At 37.0% G+C, this 19,772-nt stretch overlaps 1 protein-coding gene across 3 annotated transcripts in view; it reads left to right on the plus strand.

Moving 5' to 3' along the window:
• adgrg6 (adhesion G protein-coupled receptor G6) overlaps positions 1–19,772 on the plus strand; it is a 52,145-nt gene that overhangs the window by 24,506 nt on the left and 7,867 nt on the right. For 2 of the 3 annotated variants that reach the window (XM_073816933.1, XM_073816935.1), the window contains exons 6-22: positions 9,377–9,465; positions 9,980–10,032; positions 10,125–10,157; positions 10,296–10,435; positions 10,999–11,113; positions 11,239–11,327; positions 11,410–11,611; positions 13,257–13,422; positions 14,231–14,371; positions 14,509–14,526; positions 15,746–15,865; positions 16,104–16,155; positions 16,264–16,370; positions 17,225–17,352; positions 18,480–18,748; positions 18,855–18,954; positions 19,056–19,339. In XM_073816933.1, coding sequence (XP_073673034.1) covers positions 9,377–9,465; positions 9,980–10,032; positions 10,125–10,157; positions 10,296–10,435; positions 10,999–11,113; positions 11,239–11,327; positions 11,410–11,611; positions 13,257–13,422; positions 14,231–14,371; positions 14,509–14,526; positions 15,746–15,865; positions 16,104–16,155; positions 16,264–16,370; positions 17,225–17,352; positions 18,480–18,748; positions 18,855–18,954; positions 19,056–19,339 — 2,106 coding nt within the window. The remainder of the gene's footprint in view (positions 1–9,376; positions 9,466–9,979; positions 10,033–10,124; positions 10,158–10,295; positions 10,436–10,998; positions 11,114–11,238; positions 11,328–11,409; positions 11,612–13,256; positions 13,423–14,230; positions 14,372–14,508; positions 14,527–15,745; positions 15,866–16,103; positions 16,156–16,263; positions 16,371–17,224; positions 17,353–18,479; positions 18,749–18,854; positions 18,955–19,055; positions 19,340–19,772) is intronic. The other variant, XM_073816934.1, reaches the window with a different exon arrangement.

A 19,772-nucleotide genomic window follows, 5' to 3' on the forward strand; every position in this document is an offset into this window, starting at 1 on the left:
CAACTTGTGGAATATGGGCATCCGATGACCCCTTCAATGTTAATCCCAGAAAATGAAAAAGAAAATCTCTCACTGCTCTTGACTGAATTACTTTGTAGTTTTAACAAGAATGAATCTATATTTAATTTATACAGCGAAGACGATGTAGTGCTATTTTATATTTGATTATTCTGTTTCTGTACCTGGACACCTACAAACTTAAAGGTCCCATATTTTACACATTTCTGGAGGTTTATTTTAGTTGTTGATGTCCTTAAGAATATATATGCGGTGTAAGTGCCAAAATTCATCTCAATATATTTTTACAGCTCCTTTTTTAGGAGCTCTATCAAGAACAGGTCGATTTTGGTCCATCTAATTAATATTCATGAGCCTCTCTTCTGATTGGCCTGTTGTTTTCTGAGTGACGCACAGCCAGGCCGACCACAAGTAGCTACAGTTATGTATGCTGTAGCCTAGCCCAAGAGCCTAGTCTGCTGTTGCTTGGAGGTACTCAACAGGATATTTCAGAATGATCATTAATGTTTTTTTCTTTTTCAAACATCGGATGCAGTAAGCTACGTAACTGTTGCTTTAGTAAAGCCCCTTTCACAATGCGCGCTGATTCCGGAAAATTACGGGAACGAGCGCTGTGTGAACAAAAGCCAGAACCAAATGCTATAAAGGCAGTGTTGTAGTGATGATGCAAGTTACCCTGCGACTCTTCGCGTGCAAAATAATACGTGCAAACTGGAATGAAGCAGCGACCAGGGAGCTCTTCACTATCAGCGCAGAAGCACAGATTGTTCATCAGGTTAGTTTAAGTTTAGTGAAATGTACGCATTGCATTACACCTCACATCCAAATGTCACATGTCTTTATGGGTTGTGTGTAAAGCATGCAGATTCCGGAAAACAACTGTGAATGAACCAAATTAAACAATTCCGGAAACAAATCATGAGACAAATTATCCGTGTATTTTCCGGAATGGCTGTGTGAAAGAGGCTGAAGCTGATGTGCCAGTGGTCTCTTATATTAACGTTGTTCGGAAGCCTGTGCAAAGATGTAGTTTCGACATCTATGGACTGAACAGGGTTTTCTGGACTTGTTTTCGTGTTGTTGTTGCTTAGCAATGGATGCGATGTTGTCCTGGTTTCACAAAAGAAGGGTGGGACAGTGGTTAGTGCTCTGGGTGGTGACTGAAGGCGGTGACTGAGTAGATCGGTCGTCACAAATTTTACGGAAGTCACAGCGGCTCGTGAAAAGAAACAGCTACTTTAAGCAGGCTGTGTGCAGTTTACTGTGGATTGATTGTTTTGAAACTTATATGGTAGTTACATAGCCCCTAGACCTCAGTTATCATGAAAAAAAAGCCAGGAAATTTCGATTTTGACAATATGGGACCTTTAAACATTGTTTAAATAGCACAAATAAATAAATAGAACAAACGTACAAATTCAACAATTTCAAACAGGGCCCACGGGTACAACCTACACCAGGGCCACACAAACCCCAGCTACAGCCCAGCGTTCAAGGCCCAGAAAGGTAGCGAGGACACTGGTCAAATAGTCCATGTGACATCTGTGGAAGAGAAGAAATTGTTGAATAAAGTTGTTTTTTTTTTCTTTTCTTTTTACACAAAAAGTATTCTTGTAGCTTCACAAAATTAAGGTTGAACCAGTGATGTCACATGGCCTAGTTTATCGATGTCCTTACTACCTTTCTGGGCCTTGAACATGTCCGTTGCTTTGCTGTCTATGGAGGGTCAGAAAGCTCTCGGATTGAATTAAAAATATCCTAATTTGTGTTCCAAAGACAAACAAAGCTCTTTTAGAACAACATGAGGGTAAGTAATTATAGACAGAATTTTCATTTTTAGGCGAATTATCACAACTTTCATTGCTGGTTGAAACATAACAATAAAGTTTTTTTTTCCTTAAAAAGTATATATAATAGTAATTGGCAAGTCTTAGGCCTTTAGTTGTGTGTAAGTATGACGAACAAAAACAGCTTGTTTTCCGCTCATTAAAACACCCCTAAAGTGAATTGTTGCCCAATAAATGTCTATCATCATCTGGGACCCACGAGACTCCTCAGGCCTCCTGTCCTTAGTAAATAGCCATTAAAGGTCATTATCCCATGCTTCTTTCCCACTGATCTACTTTCTAATTTCATTGCATAATATTCATTCCCATGAAGTACAAAAATGGCATGTCTGGAGATTTGACATCTTTCAATAAAGTTAGCCTTCTGGTTGCAGAATAACCTTTATTTAACTTCTTTTTCGTCAATAAACTATTATTGTCATCATCATCATCATCATCATCTTTTTTTTTTTTTTTACTTTTATGTTTCCGGGCGGCAACCTATCATAAAACTAAAAGTTCTATGCTGAGAATCCAAATCAGTCCATGTTTCTCTAAAGTTGGATGGGGTTTTTGATTAGGGAATCAAATGTAATTTCTATATAATTGCCATCTTGAAATTTCACAATGATTAAGTAAATATAACTGGCTTGCATATCTGAAGGAAAAAAGCATAAGTGAAAAACAGACGCACTGACTATACATATTTCGGAGGATACACATGGTCTAATTTGACCTACTGGGTGTTTGTAGAAAATGACTAGTAACAGACAGTAAATTGTGAGGAAAACATGAGAGCAAGCAAACATCTCCCTTTTCAGCACATTGCGTGACTCGGCAAGGGAGGTTAAAAACAATCATCTGTTGCCCATTTTTTTCTTGCCATTAAATAGTTTCAGAACATGTCATAATTCTCATTTTTGGTTATTCTCTTTTTTTCCATATTCATCTCACGCTACGCTTGTAATGCACACAACTGTTCATTTGCTCCACCAGTTGTTCTTGCGTTTTTGGTTTCACTCTAACCTCCATTTAATGCCAGTGTTGCCCTTCTTCCATCCCTGCCACCAGCAACATTAACTGTTACCACCGCATCCATTGCCACCACTAACATGATTCCTACTAATGCAACAACCCATGGTAAGCATTCACATCTGCCTTCTCATCATTTTATGCCTGTGTTTCTTTTGTTTCATGAGGGTAATGTCTTTTGCCTAATGCAGAACAGGTGGTGGTCAACTCATGTAGAGAAGAACATCGTTATTAGCTGCGAAAGTAATGTTCCATTTAAAAAAGGATTTTTATTAATGCTAGTGGCTGTGTTCCAGAATATTGAATGGTTTTTTTTAAACGCTTTGAACGCTGAATCGGTTGAATCACAGTACCCTATATAATGTCCCTAGTTTTTTTTTTTTGTTTTTTGTTTTTTTTTTTTTAATAATCATGCAGGATTGTTTTAAAGTTGGTGAGTCTGTCTGGTTGAAATGCTAATTTTTGTCATATTGCATTGATTTAAACGTTAGTAAACAGTATAATTCCTTTAAATATAATTTCCCCTCACTTTTTTTTTCTCAAGCAGTTTACTTTATATATCAAGGATAGTTTACCTAAAAATAAAAATTCTTTCATCACTTATTCATCCCTGTGTTGTTTAAACAATGACAAAAATTTAATTTGTTATATGCCATCTGTCAAATAAATTATTTCTTACATCATTTTTTTCTACTTCTCTGGCATATTCCAAGTCAAATATATATCTACATTTTTTTAAAACAACGTTATGAAGCAGACAGCCCTTGTCAAAAAATCCTAAAGGATTCCAATAAAATTCTAATTAGAATTTCTAACATATTTTGGAACCATTCCTGTAAGAACCATTCCTATGGTTCCAAATTATAATTAGAAGGATTTTCTTATTCTTTAGAATTTTTTGACAAAGGTTAACCTAGTACATGTTCGTTGTAAAATTTTAGGACTTGTCTCAGATGCTTGTCAGTATAGCTCATTATCTCTGTATTTTCTTCATCAGCTATTACTACTACTCTTTCATACACATCTACTTCTAGCATGCCTCTAACCCCAACTTCTGGTAAGCAGATATCTAGGTTTCCTACTGTTTTATATTCTGTTTGATGAGGTATGATAAATGCCCTCACTAATACATGTGTGTGGCTTTGCCTCTTTGTACCAACGCTAGCTCTACTCACACCAACTACTAGCACTAAAACAACAACTACTGGTAAGCTAACAGTTACTGAGCAAAACTTTTTCTTTGATTTAGACATTAATATACATGTATGCTATTGATATTGCCTTACTAACCAAACCATTAACATGTCTGTGTGTGCCATCATTAGCACCAACTACATCACCTTTAATACAATCTAACCCGCCACCCATCAACCCTGGTAAGACATCACTTCTACAAAAGATGTATTATCAAATGACAATTTTATTAGCCAAATTACCCTAGAATCTGCATTTACATCCATTTGATTGTATTTGCCAGTATGCTTCCAAGACCTAATTATTTTAACAGATTTACGTTTATTTGATGTACTGTAGGACTATATATATGTCAAATGTTTGTGGCATTTAAACACTTAATGTGCTGTTCATTATAGTTAAAATAGTTGAACAGGTTTTGGCAGATTGCCCAACAGATAAGAATTTAAAAAAATGACCGATAAACAAAAAAGAAATTGCATGGCAGTATATGGACCCTTGTGTCATGTGTCATTTACCTAAACCATTCATCAGTCATTTAATCCATTCATTCATCTGCAGCTGCTGCTACTAACTCACCTCTGTCCAACCGCAAAACCAATGGTAAGCCAAACCTGTTATCTCATGTCATAAATGGCTTGCTTTTGCTTACCAGGGAATGTCACTGCTAAACTTTTATTTGTTTGGGCAGAATGGGAACTGCTAGCTTGTTTAAATGGAAACGGGAATTCAAATTGGTTAATTGCTTTGAAAAATTCTGGGTGCAGATGAAAGGTTTTGTATTTATCGAATATTAGCTTAATTGCCTACCAGAATGTTAAACGTTGTATAAATAAACACCATTCTAACTCTCTTTGGTCAAGTGTGTGCTGTGATTAGTTTAAATGTTTTTTTTAATCCAGTTTGCACTTTATTTTAGGGCTGCAAAATGATTAGTCGTGATTAATTGATTCAAAACAAAAATTTATGTTTATTATATACATATAAATACACACACATACATACATGTGTGTGTATTTATATATACATAATATATACACAGTACACACACAAATAGTATGTAAACATAAACTTTTATTTTGAATCAATTAATCGCAACTAATCATTTTGCAGCCCCTCTTGATTTCTACCTCTTGTATGTGTCTGTCAGTGTCTTGAAAGCTTAATCATTTTCTCTTTTATTTCCAATTTGGATTTGACTTCCTGTATGTATCTGTCAGAATCTTGAAAGCTTTTTTTTCCAGGCCATAGCAGTCTTTAAACACTTATCTTTCATTGCATATTCTTAAATTCCCTAAATGTGTTCAGCTAAAACCTTTCCTGGCAGCCAACCAACAATTCTCCACTGTTCTGTTGCTCGTTAGCAAAGCTACATTTCAAAATCAACTACCATTGTTATTCTTCTATTTTGTGCATAGCACTCTAATTTAATCTGTTTTATGAATTTTCTGTCCTTTATTCTGTGCTAACATTAGAATTGCTTTCCAGACAGATTTTCTGAAATTATGTAACTTTCTTTTTGCTTTTTTAACAGTCATCAGTGATGTGTTAATGACTGCATTATGTTTGTGCTTTATTTCAAACAGTCACTGTGCTAACTTCCATATTGTTTTTAGAATGGGTTATTTTTTTTTCCAGGTTGGTTTTCCAGTATGTTGTTCTGTTGTATGATGTACTGTATATCTACAAAGATAAATAATAGCCTGCTCTGACCTCTTCATTTTTACCAAATCCGGGATCCTCTGCTAAATAATTGAGCTGGAGCAGAGAAAGAGAGGGCTGCATTTTTGTGGTCACTACTGCGGTTTACTCCTCGCGCTGAGACTCCGTCCACTAGCTCTCCCCCTGCTAGGCCTCTTGTTGCTCCTGCTCCCCGGGGCCCCAAAACCTCACTCGGCTTCATCTCCACACCCCTCATCTGGCCCGTGAGGAAGAAAGTTGAGGCTGCCGTCACTCGGCCACACAAACGTCCCCCCATCCATCTGACCAAGCCGCCTGCCCAACCGACAATAAGCATGACAAATGAATCCCACTGGCTGAAAACATCCAAAATGGCTCCCGTTGCCAAGAAAACAGACTCTACGAGCATGAGGCCAGCTTATTCCCAGGTGAAGCCTCCTTGGCAACCAGACGCTCACAATCAGAGCGAAGACTTTGAGTCATTCCAGGTGCCGTCGCTCAGTAATCGCAAGAATAAGCCACTAGCTCCTCAACTGGTCCTGAGCGATAGTGACAAGAACAGCACGGAGATACTCGAGTACCCATCTGGTTTTGGCCCAGAGGCGTTTTTTTACGACATTGACTTGGATGATGATGTCTTCAGCCTGTTCGACTTTGATTCCACCTACTCCCTGGATGAAAGCTTGGCCACTGCCATCCCCCATAACATGTCTTTCTTAGAGGTAGAAAGTGTGCCTACTGTCAACACCACGACTTTCGGACCTGTGAGACAGGCTATTAGCAAACAGGAACATTTACACAGTCACTCAGACCTTAGTTTACCCAGGGCTATGTCAGAGTTGGCACAGGTCTCCGAGCGGCTAGAGACAGACAGCAGCTGGACACTTATTCCATCTCCCACCGTGACTCTGGGAGGAACAGGTGTGCAAATGATCCAGCCTGAGCTCAAGAGTCTCTCTGACCAAACAGCAGCATGGCCAGAGCGGTCGCCCACACACCTTGTGGATATAAAGCTAACAAGCACTGTGCCTTGGGGCCTCTCGAAGGCAACTGCCATCGAGGACACCTTAAAAGATGTGCAACATGGTCAGAAAAAGTCTACCATCGAACCCACAATGGTTACACGTGACCAGGTGGAAACTTTAGCTGAGGGTTATGGCAGGACACAACCTGAGTATAGTCTTACTGATACCACCTCTACCTATTCTTCATCAACCTCCCAGCAGAGCTTTTTGGACTATCTTCCTGATCAAACTATTTTACTCATAGAGCCTTTGGCAGCGAGCCTTCTCATTCCGCAAGGCAGCAATTCCCTCACAACAGAGACACTTGTTATCTCCTCTCTCGTTTCTGGACTGCTTACAGATTCAACCCGCAGCACTGCCACTCTTATTGAGCCCCTGAATTCAATGCCTACTGCAGGGGTTCAAAGTGACTCCTTAATGACAGAGGCCATCAGACCGTCTCCGTTGTCTCCTTCGTCTCACACTGATGTTTTCCCATCTCTGACACCTGGCTCAGCCCAAAGTCTTTTTATCTCTGATGCCAAAAACAACACTGACCTGGTTTTACCCTCAATGAACAATCAATTTATCCTCTCTGAAAACCCACAAGCTCTTGACTCTAGCCAATTCCCAACTCGTAGTGTTCTCACTGCGTATCCAGGCATCACAAGCAACATTGCTACGTCAATAGTGGGCAGCTGGTCCAAATTAGATTCACCTCTGGCGCTGGAGCCGTCGCGTGTAAACAGATTGCCAGAGACCCTTTTCAGAGGCTTAAGCAGGCAAGGAGATGTTAATCCTTCAGAGGCTGATTTGAGGGACTTGTCACATATCCCTCATATTTCTCTCAGCGCTGGTTCAGAATTACCGTACGATTCTGCGGTGGGCCTGACAGACGAATGGAAAGGTTCTCAGTCTTCACCCCTTAATTCAGACTCCCAGATGAAGAGGATAGATGTGACGCCCACATTCAGTTTGCCCTCCCACAACATTTTTGACTTTGGCATGGTCGCATCAGCATGGTCGGGCAACTTCAATGGGGAGAGAGCCCAAATTTCATCAACTAAAGTATTTGCACTAAATTCGATAAGTAAGAATGGACCAGATGAGGCCTCACCTTACGAAACCAAATTCAGGTATCAATCAGAGACAATGGACATTTCTAACTTTATAAAGCCTGGCAATGTCCTTCCTTCTCAGTCTGAAGGAGAGGTTTATAATGATGGATTTGTTATTTCTGGTACATATAGTCGAATAAGTCCAACCCACAAATACGTTGAAGCCACAACTACCACAAGGTTGGCTGGTGGAGATCTGTCATCTCAGACCCCTCCAGACTCTGCTTTTCATCAATTTTCCACCTTTACAAGCAGCACGCCATCAGAACTTGCTTCCGTTCCAGTCATCCAACCCTCCAAATCAATGGACATCTCAAGCAGCCGCAGTGAAGACCTGCTGGACACTAAACATTTCCATTCCTCAACAACAAAGCAGCCATTTTGGGCCAAGAATGAATCAGCAAACCCCTCCAGTCACAACCACAATGTGCTCGTTGTTCTGCCCGCCACCACAGATAGCGAGACGCATCCGTCTCTAGCTACTGACGACCAGTCTTTTGTCCCGACAAATGGCACGGTCGACACCCCAGCCAAAGGAGTCGGCGCAGGTTTTGGATCTGTGCATACTGGTGCCACCAATGGGACCACTACAGACCCTCATGAACTGGCCCCATGTCCATGTAAAGCTCCCTTTCATATTACATGTCTGTGTGGACTTTCAACCGGGAACAGTATGTTTTCCAATAACAATCTAGACCTTAGAACGAGAGTTAGCTTCTTTTATTGCTGAATCCTGACTTTCTAGGCAAGTGATCATAGAATGATGGTTGTTCAATTTGGGGGGAAAAAATCAGTCTGTCTTCTTGGTTTGCAAATTTAATTTGATTCCATGTGATTTACTAGAAGTAGTAAGATATTAACAATAGCCAGTTCTGACAATCATTGAGTTTCAGCGCTCTTCACGTGCTGGCTGTTACTCGCACTTACACTCAGAATTGAGTGCATAGGTCTCTTGTAATTCAGATTTGTATCATTCTTCCTTCTTAGGAGACTGCTTTATTTAAATATTTATTTTACATTGACCTGTTCAGCCTTACTTACTCAAGAATTTTCATACTTATGATTTCAAGAGAGACTACCTGGGGTGCGGAGTGAAAATTCTGTGTGCTCTCTGAGGAAGCTCTCTCACATTTTCAATTTGTGGAAATACGTTTTTTAAATTTTATTATATTAGGAGTCTCCTAAGAAAGTCTTGGCATGGTGTAGTTATGCATTATAAAGTAGTCCAGCACTAACAACTCGAGATACATGAGAGCCATCTTGTGATAGAAGTGCAGCATAGCAGTAGATCTCAAAATCCATTTGTTAATGAAACCAGGCCAAACCTTCTAAACTGATTTTGTTTTTACAACACTTTGAATAGATTTTATTCAAAATCTATTCAAGATAAAGATTTTATTTAAACTATTAACTACTAACTACTGCTATGCAACACAGAAAAATGAATTAAGCTAATTGTGTTTTGATTTATAACTTAAAAAAGTATCATATTCTCCTTTTACAGAGGATATTTTCTACAGAATATCCCTAGAGGTTACTGATGTACAAGCAAACACCCCAGGCAGGGATGCTAAGACGATGATATCTCAATGGGTATATTTATATTTTTTTATTATTTATATATTTGTTTTGTTTCACTGTTTTAAATATCCATTAACGGAGATTAAAATAACTGATCATTTGTGACCCTGGACCACAAAACCAGTCGTAAGGGTAATTTTTTTAAATTGAGATTTATACATTATCTGAAAGCCTAATATATAAGCTTTGTTAGGATAGGACAATTTTTGGCCTCTGAAATCTGAGGGTCTTAAAGGCTTCCAAATTAAGTTTTTAGCAATGCATATTACTAAATAAAAATTACGTTTTGATATATTTACGGTAGGAAATTATCTTCATGGAACATGATCTTTATTTAATATCCTAATGATTTTTGGCATAAAAGAAAAATCGATAATTTTGACCCACACACTGTATTTTGGGCTATTGCTACAAATATACATGTGCTACTTATGACTTGTTTTGTTGTCCAGAGTCATATTCAATTATTTTTGAATTCTTTCTAAACATGCCACTGCTTACTAATACATTTCTGTGATTTTTACAGCTAAATCAAACATTTCAAAACTGGATCTACAGAGTTTATGTTGATAGTGTCAGGTAGGTTTTTTTTTTTTTTTACTTAAATGTAAATAAACATCTCTTTATTTTATTTATTTATATATGTTTGCTCACTCTCATCCCCTTTCCAGTCTCCAACCTGTTCTCTCAAGGACCACTACAGGGTAAGATTTTTCAACAGTGCATACTGTTACTATTTTTGTCTGATTCTTACTAATGTAATAGTAACTATTATTTACAGTATTTTATTATCAGTATTTTTAAGGTCTAAAACATATGATGTGATGTTGCATTCTTCCCAGACAAACCTACATGGCCCTGCTGGTATATAAGAATACCTCTGATGCAAGTCTAGCAGAAGCAGAGATCGAGAACATACTGAGAAGTGCCCCTCCAATCGGAAATGGCTTGGCATTAGACAGTGTGACTGTGAACTTAATGGGTATGGCTTGCAAGTTTTGCATATTGCTAAAAAAAAATCATTATTATTAATGCTTACAAATGAATACTGATCTCCTAAAATATGGCTGATATGATATTCGTATTGAACTTACACTGATACCTAGAAGCATAGAGGTAGCATCACACCACAGCAAAAGTTTTAGTTATCAAAGGCAGAATTATTCAGTTCTTAAGAGTGCAACTTTAAATTCCACGTGAAGGCAATTCAGAGAATTGTTTCTAAACGCATTATAAATGTTAGAAATGTATTACATAACACGTTATAAAGACTGTGGACTATGTACTACTGAATTGTGGAGTTAAACACTCTATACTGCTTATTTCGATTTTGATAACTTACTTGGCGGGTTTTTAATCACTCAAATTTGGCTGGCTGGTTAATAACACATTTTTCTGTGGTGTGACAAACTCAGAACACATTGAGTATTGCTTTACACAGACTTTTATGAAGGCTGGAGATTTTCAGATAGATGGCACCTCTTTAAAAAGCATTTATAAGTAAATCAATCTTATAATTTAGTTTCTGTTTTTTTTTTACCTCAGAAAACTGCCAGGCAGAGGAATTCCCATTCCACTACAGATGGCCAGAAACCAGACCCACAGTCACCCAGTATGTCCCCTGTTTCCCTTACAAAGAACAAAACGCATCCAGGACTTGGTGAGTAAATGCTGATAGCCTCTGATCTAGACACAAATTGGAATAAACTAATAATTATAAATAAGCAGTTACAGGTGTGTTAGAAAGATCAATTTAATATTTTGCGTGTGTTTTTCACTCTTTAGCATGATTAGCCAGTATAATTATACATCATACTGGGCCCTGCCGGACCGTGGAAACTGCACTAATATAACAAACATTTCAGTTTCACAAGGTAGGTTCTGATCTGCACTGCACATTCTGTAATACTCTAAAGTTAAAACCAGATTTAATAATTCTTACTTTGAATTTCACAGAAAATGCAATGGAAGTGGCCGTGCAGCTCGCTGACATCACCAATAATAATCTCTCTAAGGAGGAGGTGACACAGGTTGTCTTCAAGGTGAAGGAGCTGGTAAACATAGCCAAAATCAACGCCACGCTAGCCAGCACTGTGGTCACTATCATCTCCAACGTCATGATCAGCTCAGAGGCCGCTCAAAAGGACGCCTCAGAGACGTATGTGCTTTTACTTGCACTGTAGAAAATTAAGAGCGTGCTGAAATTATACTTTGAAGGCAACAATTTGCAATCAAATGTCCGGTCGTTGTCTGGCATCATTTTAACAATTGCCTGCATGCAACGTCAATAGAAAATATTCCCTTTATTTTTTTTATTTTTTTTTTGGTTTTATGGTTTTAAATGACTATACAGTGTCTTGCAAAAGTATTCATACCCTTTTATTTTTTCACATTTTGTTATGTTTCAACCTTATGTTAAACTGTTTTAAATTCCACATCAATTTATACTCCATACACCATAATGACAAAGCAAAAAACAGACTTGTAACAACTTTGCAAATTTATTAAAAATAAAACACTGAAATAAGTACATTGCATAAGTATTCATACCCTTAACTCAGTACTTAGTTAAAGCACCTTTACAGCCTCAAGTCTTCTAGGGTATGATGCAGCACATCTGCATTTGGCAATTATCTGCCATTCATTCTTCACCTCTCAAGCTCTGTCAGCTTGGATGGGGGCTGGCAGACATTTTCAGGTTTGCGTTCAAGCCAAGGCTCTGGTTGGTCTTGGATGCTTGGAATTGAGATTCATCAGACCAGAGAATCTTGTTTCTCACAATCTGAGGGTCCTTTAGGTGCTTTTTTGCAAATTCCTAGTGGGTTTTCAAGTGTCTTTACTGAGGAGAGGATTGAGTTTGGCCACACCGCTATAAAGACCGGATTGGTTGCAGTGATGTTTGTTGCTCAATTTGGCCAGGAGACCAGCTCTAGGAAGAGTCCTAGTTATTCCAAGCATCTTCCTTTATGGATAATGGAGGCTACATGCTTCTGTGAACCTTCAATGCAGCAGAATGTTTTTCTGAACTCTTCCCAAGGTCTTTGCCTTGACACAAGCCTGTTTCTGAGCTCTAAAGGCAGTTGCTTTGACCTCAGGGCTTGGTTTTTGCTCTGATAGACATTTTCAGTTGTTGAACTTTTTCTGAGAGGTGTGTGCCTTTCCAAATCATACTCATTCAATTAATTTGCCACAGTTTATTAATGCTTACAAATGAATACTTTAAAAAAAAAAAAAGTACTTTAAAGTTCATGTGAAGGCAATTCAGAGAATTGTTTTTATAAATTCTCTTTTTTTTTATTTTTATAAAATCTCTACTCGAAGTGTATTAACATCTATAAGCGATATGAGGACTCCTTAGCTAAATTTAAAGTGTCCCAAATTAGGATATGAATACTTATGCAATGGAATCATTTCAGTTTTTATTTCTAATACATTTGTAAAGTTGTTACAAACCTGCTTTGTGCATTTTTTATTATGCTATATGGAGTGTAGATTGATGTGGAAAAAAGCAATTTAAGGCAGTTTAACATTTATGCTGCAACATAACAAAACATGAAAAAAATGAAGGGGTATGAATACTTTCGCAAGGCACTGTATCTGGTTCAGTATTACATTCTTCTGACTACATATTGTTTGAGAGCAAACCATTATATTTTTTACACTATATTGCCACTATATACATTATATACTATACACATATATAAATGCTTTGCTTTTCATTGAAGGGTCTTCTTTTATGCTCAGTCTGGGCACTTTTTAAAACTTCTCATGTGAGCCTCTTGTTTTTGTATCGGCATGATCAGAGCTCTCAAAGCAGTGGATAAACTGGTGCAGAAGATTGAGTTTGATGGACCCTCACTAACCATTACATCCAAAAATCTGGCTGTCGGAGTTTCTGCTCTCAACATGAGCAATTTTAATGGGACCACTTTCAGTGCATTTATAGCCACGAACATGACGGACCCTCAGGTAAATGTCCATCAAAAATGTTTTCTTCTCTGCTTCATGTCTTTTGATGTGACATCTGACATGTCTTTACACAAGTATGTGACTGTTTTTTTTTTTTTTTCTTGATGGGGTCTATTTCTGGCTATGCATGTATATTTGAACATGTACTGCACTCAAAATTTGCTTAAGACTTCCTCAAGCAGACTGCCCAAACATTTTAGCTGTATTTTCGGCTGCCCAAACATTTTAGCAGTAAAGTTCTAAAGTAATCTTAAGCAATTAAAGTAGTGTAATGAGAGGTGACGTATATGGACCGTGCCCAGGGGTTGCACCCATTGATTAAGAGCCAACGGTTCCTGGAAAGTTGTGGGAGGAAAAAGCAACATTGTACAGTTTGAGAGTGAGTCAGAAAATGACACATTACTCTCTTCTCAGGGCATGAGTGTCAGAATGTATATTTTTGAAAGTATTTAAGTGGATTTTCTGTATTTTTAGCATGCTCGCAAATTTAAATAGTTGTTTTTTGTGCCATTTCCTATGTTTATATTTCAAGTTTAACTCAATCATTTAAGGGATTTAAAGAATTAAAAATACAAAGAGGTTAGATTATCACCTAAAGGCCATGTTTTTTTACTATTTTTATATCTTCAAGAATACTTCATGGATTATTCAACCAGATGCCTGTTCAGTCTAGTTTTACTTGAGATTTTTTAATGGATTCATTACCACTTTATTCTGGCAGAGGGCGCAGTACCCTCTTCAAATGCAATTACACACATGGAGCTCTTACACACATTATCATATAATGAAAGTACCTTTTTTTCTATAGATCGATTTTGAGTCAGAAGCCCAGAATGCTTTGGCTGTGGTCACTCTACCTCCAACACTGCTGCAGAACTTGAGTAATCCACCAACGGATAGAGTGTCCAGAATAAACTTCATGTTCTTCAGCAAGACAGGACTGTTTCAGGTGAGAACGAAATGTTTAGCTTTTTTATTGTTTTTCTCTGAATTACGTATTGGTGGTCCATTTACATATATGGCTTTACTTAAAGGACTGAAGAACGATATAATATTGACAGTTCTCATTGATATTTCTGTTAATAGCACTTTGGATCTTTCATGGTACGGTAATGAATCTCTGGATGTCTTCTCTGTGCTATGTAAACTAACTACTCTAAGTTGTGTGTTATATTGTATAACATACACTACCATTAATCTTGTTTGGGGTCAGTAAGATTTTTTTTTTTTTTTGAAGAAGAAGAAATTAATACTTCTATTAAGCAAGGATGTGGTAAAATGATCAGAAGTTACAGTCGTGTTACAAAACAAAATTTATATTATTTAAAGAAGCCTGATAATGTATAAACAATGTTAGAGTGATTTCTATAACATCAATTATAATAACATTTCACAATATTACTGTGTAAATGCAGCCTTGATGAGCATAACAGACCTATTAAAACTTCTTAAACATATTTAAAAATTGTTCCCAAACATGTGAACTGTATGTCATGAATTTAATTAACAAATATATTGACATGCTCCTCATCCTCAAATGCATTTTACTAATAGCTAACAAAAGTGACATATTCTGTCCACTAATTACAATAATGATAAAGTTATATAGATAAAAATAAAGGAGTAGTTCACTTTCAGAACAAAAATTTACAGATAATGTACTCACCCCCTTGTCATCCAAGATGTTCATGTCTTTCTTTCTTCAGTTGTAAAGGAAATTATGTTTTTTGAGGAAAACATTTCAGGATTTCTCTCCATATAATGGACGTCTATGGTGTTTGAATTTCTAAAATGCAGTTTAAATGCAGCTTCAAAGGGCTCTAAATGATCCCAGCCGAGGAAGAAGAGTCTTATCTAGCGAAATGATCGGTTATTTTCTAAAAACATTCACAATTTATATACTTTTAAATCTCTACACAGAGTACACACAAAGCTAGACAGCATGAGCATTTGAGGTTAAAAAGTTAAAAATTGTAATTTTTTTTTAAAAAACCACCAAACATTTTGCTAGATAAGACCCTTTTTTCCTCGGCTGTGATCGTTTAGAGCCCTTTGAAGCTGTATTTTGGAAGTTCAAACTCGGGGGCACCATAGAAGTCCATTATATGGAGAGAAATCCTGAAATGTTTTCCTCAAAAAGCATAATTTTCTTATGACTGAAGAAAGAAAGACATGAACATCTTGGATGACAAGGGGGTAAGTACATTATCTGTAAATTTTTGTTCTGAAAGTAAACTACTCCTTTAAGTTTTGCTTATGTGTCTGCCTCTCCATAAAACAAATTAGCAGCTTTGTCCTGATTACCTGTTTCATTTCTACACAGGACCGGCAAAGTAATGGCATGTCCTTGAACAGTTATGTGGTGGCTAGCAGTGTGGGGAACTTCACCATCAAAAACCTACAGGATCCTGTCAAAATAGAGATTGCCCATCTGAAGTACCAGGTACTTGGCTTTTGTGATTTATGGAAAATAGTATATATTACCAGTTTTGGTAACTGGTATTTTTACAGAAACTATGGTTTGAGTGATATATTTTTTGGAGTAGTTACAGTCATTTTATTAGTTTAACATTCCCGTCAATGAGGTTTCAAAGCAGTCACTTTCTTCCAAAAAATGATTTGTCCAAGCTAACTAGAACAATGGCGTCTATCACATTTTAATGTGTCTGTCTGTCCTCCAGAGAGATCCAAAGCGTCTTTGTGTGTTTTGGGATTTCAGCCTCCAAAATGAGGGTAAAATAAATGATTTACTTGGCCACTGTTAAAGCATTAAAACAGTCCCATAGGAGACTGTACATATAGACTTACAGTAATCGTGTAATATTCATTTGTCTCCATTAGATCGCACTGGGGGCTGGAGCAGTGAAGGCTGCGAGGTCAGTCCAGAGTCCAACAGCAACAGGACCGTCTGCTTGTGTAATCACCTCACACACTTTGGCATTCTAATGGTGAGATTTGTGGGATTGGCAACTAAATGACCCAACAGAGCGGTTTCATGTATTAAGCCAATATGGCTGACTGAAGCAGCGATGGTGCATTGTATGTCATCTAGAGTGGCTAACCATGTCTGAAACAGACAGGGCCAGATAGTTCAAGATTTGCAGCTTATAACATTAGGTGCACTTTGTTCATGTGTCATTTGAATGTGGCATTATACAAAAGAAGATTATTTATTTCATGAGCAAAATGGCCAATAACAGGGGGGTTCTTATGTGGTCATCTGCTCATAAATAATATGTGACCCTGGACCACAAAGCCAGTAAGTAGCATGGGTATATTTGTAGCAATAGCCAACAAAACATTGTATGGGTTAAAATGATTGATTTTTCTTTTATGCCAAAAATAATTTGGATATTAAGTAAAGATCATGTTCCATGAAGATATTCTGTAAATTTTCTTACTGTAAATATATCATAATTTAATTTTTGATTAGTAATATGCATTGCTAAAAATTTCATTTGGACAACTTTAAAGGTGATTTTCTCAATATGTTAAAGATTTCAGATTTCAGTTTTCAATTAGTTGTATCTTAGCCAAATATTGTCCTATCCTAACCACAAATGAATCTGGTTAGAATCAATTGAAAGCTTATTTATTTAGTTTTCAGATGATGTATACTGTAAATCAGCTAAATAAAACAGCTAAATTAGAATAAAACAGTTTTTTGTAATGAGGAAAAAAATCCTTTAGATTTATCTATAGACTTGTTTTACTAATTTTTGGAATTATAAACACTAATGAGACTCTTGCATCCCTGATCAATCTCATTATTGATTAACTTTGCCTCACTTTTGTCTTTTAGGACATCTCTGGAGCTTCTGCACAGATAGATGAGAAAAACAACAGGGTTCTCACCTTCATTACCTACATCGGCTGTGGCATCTCAGCCATTTTTTCCGCAGCAACGCTGCTCACGTACATTGCTTTTGAGTAAGTGTCTTTCAGCGTTTAACTAGGACGCAAGTACTGCATCTTTGATGCCTGTTTGTAACGGAAAAAAGTTACTAATTTACGCCTACTTAATTTTTCTTACCCTTGTTTTTAAATGTTTTTAATGACTCATCTATGTAAGCACATTGTGTAATATTACATTTGGCTTTCCATTAAAGGGATAGTTCACCCAAAACAAATTAAAATTACCCCATGGTTTACTCACCTTCAAACCATCCTAGGTGTATAGGACTGTCCTCTTTCAGACAAATACATAGTTAAATAAAAAAAAAATGTCCTGGCTCTTCAAAGCTTTATAATTGCAGTTAATGAGGTTTAAGATTTTGAAGTCCAATAAAAGTATGTCCATTCATCATTAAAAGTGTTCCACATAGCTCCATGGGGTTAATAAAGGCCTTCTGAAGTGAAAAATATCCATATTTAAAAATTTATAAACCACAATCTCTAGCTTCTACTACCCGTCGTATGCGTTACACCTTGAAGAATCCCCCAAATTTTACTTATTTTACCTAAACAAGAGGAATCATAGAAAATGCAAGGTATTTTTTATTTAGTACTGACCTGATCAAGATATTTCACATAAAAGGTGTTTACATATAGTCCACAAGAGAAATTAATAGTTCAATTTATAAAAATAACGCTGTTCAAAAATTTAAATGCAAGGGGTAAAAACTTTTTGAATTCGAAGATCAGGGTAAATTTAACTTATTTTGTCTTCTGGGAAACATGTAAGTATCTTCTGTAGCTTCTGAAAAACAAATATGATATTTAGGTGAAATAAGAAAAATGTACAAATCTTCATTCGACATACGACAGCAGAAGCTGGAGATTACGGTTTATAATATTTAAAATATGGATTTTTTTTTAACAAAAACCCCTCAGAGCCATGTGGAGCACTCTTTTGTGATGGATGGATACACTTTATTGGACTTTTGAATATTACCACCCATTCACTGCCGTTATAAAGCTTGAAAGAGCCAGGACATTCTTTAATAAAACTCAGATTGTATTCGTCTAAAAGAAGAAAGTTATATACACCTAGGATGGCTTGATGGTGCAAATGGCTAAAGGAAAAACTTATCGTTTTCTTTGATTTAAATCTATAGGAAGCTGCGGAGAGATTATCCCTCTAAGATCCTGATGAATCTCAGCACATCGCTGCTCTTCCTCAACATGGTGTTCCTTCTGGATGGCTGGTTGGCTTCATACGACATTGAGGGACTGTGTGTGACAGTGGCTGTTTTTCTGCACTTTTTCCTTCTCACGTCCTTCACCTGGATGGGCTTAGAGTCCATCCACATGTACATTGCCCTGGTCAAGGTCTTCAACACTTACATCCGGCGATACATCCTCAAGTTTTGCCTCGTAGGATGGGGTATGTTCTACACCATGGATTTTTCTGTCTCCAGTGTCCAATCTAATATATAGTATAAGATCACTGTGAAAAAGATGATATTAACAAGATCCAACTGCGTTTACAGGTGTCCCTGCTGCAATCGTTGGCATTGTTTTGGCTGTGGGCAAAAATTCCTATGGAAAAAACTATTATGGAAAAGGAGATAATGGACAGGGCACAGAATTGTAAGTTTCAAACATTGTTTTATATCTGATGTCTTCTGTGAAAGAAGTCTTTTAGTACCTTATTCTCATTATGTTGCTGTTCCTGGTCTTTCTTTCTGTAGCTGTTGGATTCATAGTCAGGTGGTGTTCTACGTGACATGCGTGGGCTACTTTTCCATGATCTTCCTGATGAATGTTGCCATGTTCATCGTGGTCATGATCCAGATCTGCGGGCGTAACGGCAAGCGCAGCAACCGAACACTTCGAGAGGAGATCTTGCGTAACCTGCGCAGCGTGGTCAGCCTGACTTTCTTGCTGGGCATGACCTGGGGCTTTGCTTTTTTCGCCTGGGGTCCGGTCAGCTTGGCCTTCATGTACCTCTTCTCCATTTTCAACTCCCTACAGGGTTGGTTTATATCATTATTTTTTCACTATCCTGTACATTTAAAACTCATGGTATCTTATGTGATGTGTTAATGCGTTTTCTATTTTTACATACCAAAGTATTTTTACCTATTTTAATGTATATAAGTACATATCTTGTGTCAAAGGTGAATTTTGTTGACCTTATTTGTTGTAAAAACCTAATTTTATTTTTTTTAAATATATTTATACTACAGTAAGATTTGTAATATTTTATAGAGAAGTTTTTTTCTGCTCACCAAGAATGAAATTATTTAATCCACAGTACAGCAAAAACTGTACAATTTTGAAATATTTGTTCTATTTAAAATAAAGTTTTTCTATTTGAGTATATTTTAAAATGCAATTTATTCCTGTGATTTCAAAGCTGAATTTTTATTATCATCACTCCAGTCACATAATCCTTCAGAAATCAT

Source organism: Garra rufa, chromosome 13 (genome assembly GCF_049309525.1).
Source record: "Garra rufa chromosome 13, GarRuf1.0, whole genome shotgun sequence".
Taxonomy (NCBI): Eukaryota; Metazoa; Chordata; class Actinopteri; order Cypriniformes; family Cyprinidae; genus Garra; species Garra rufa.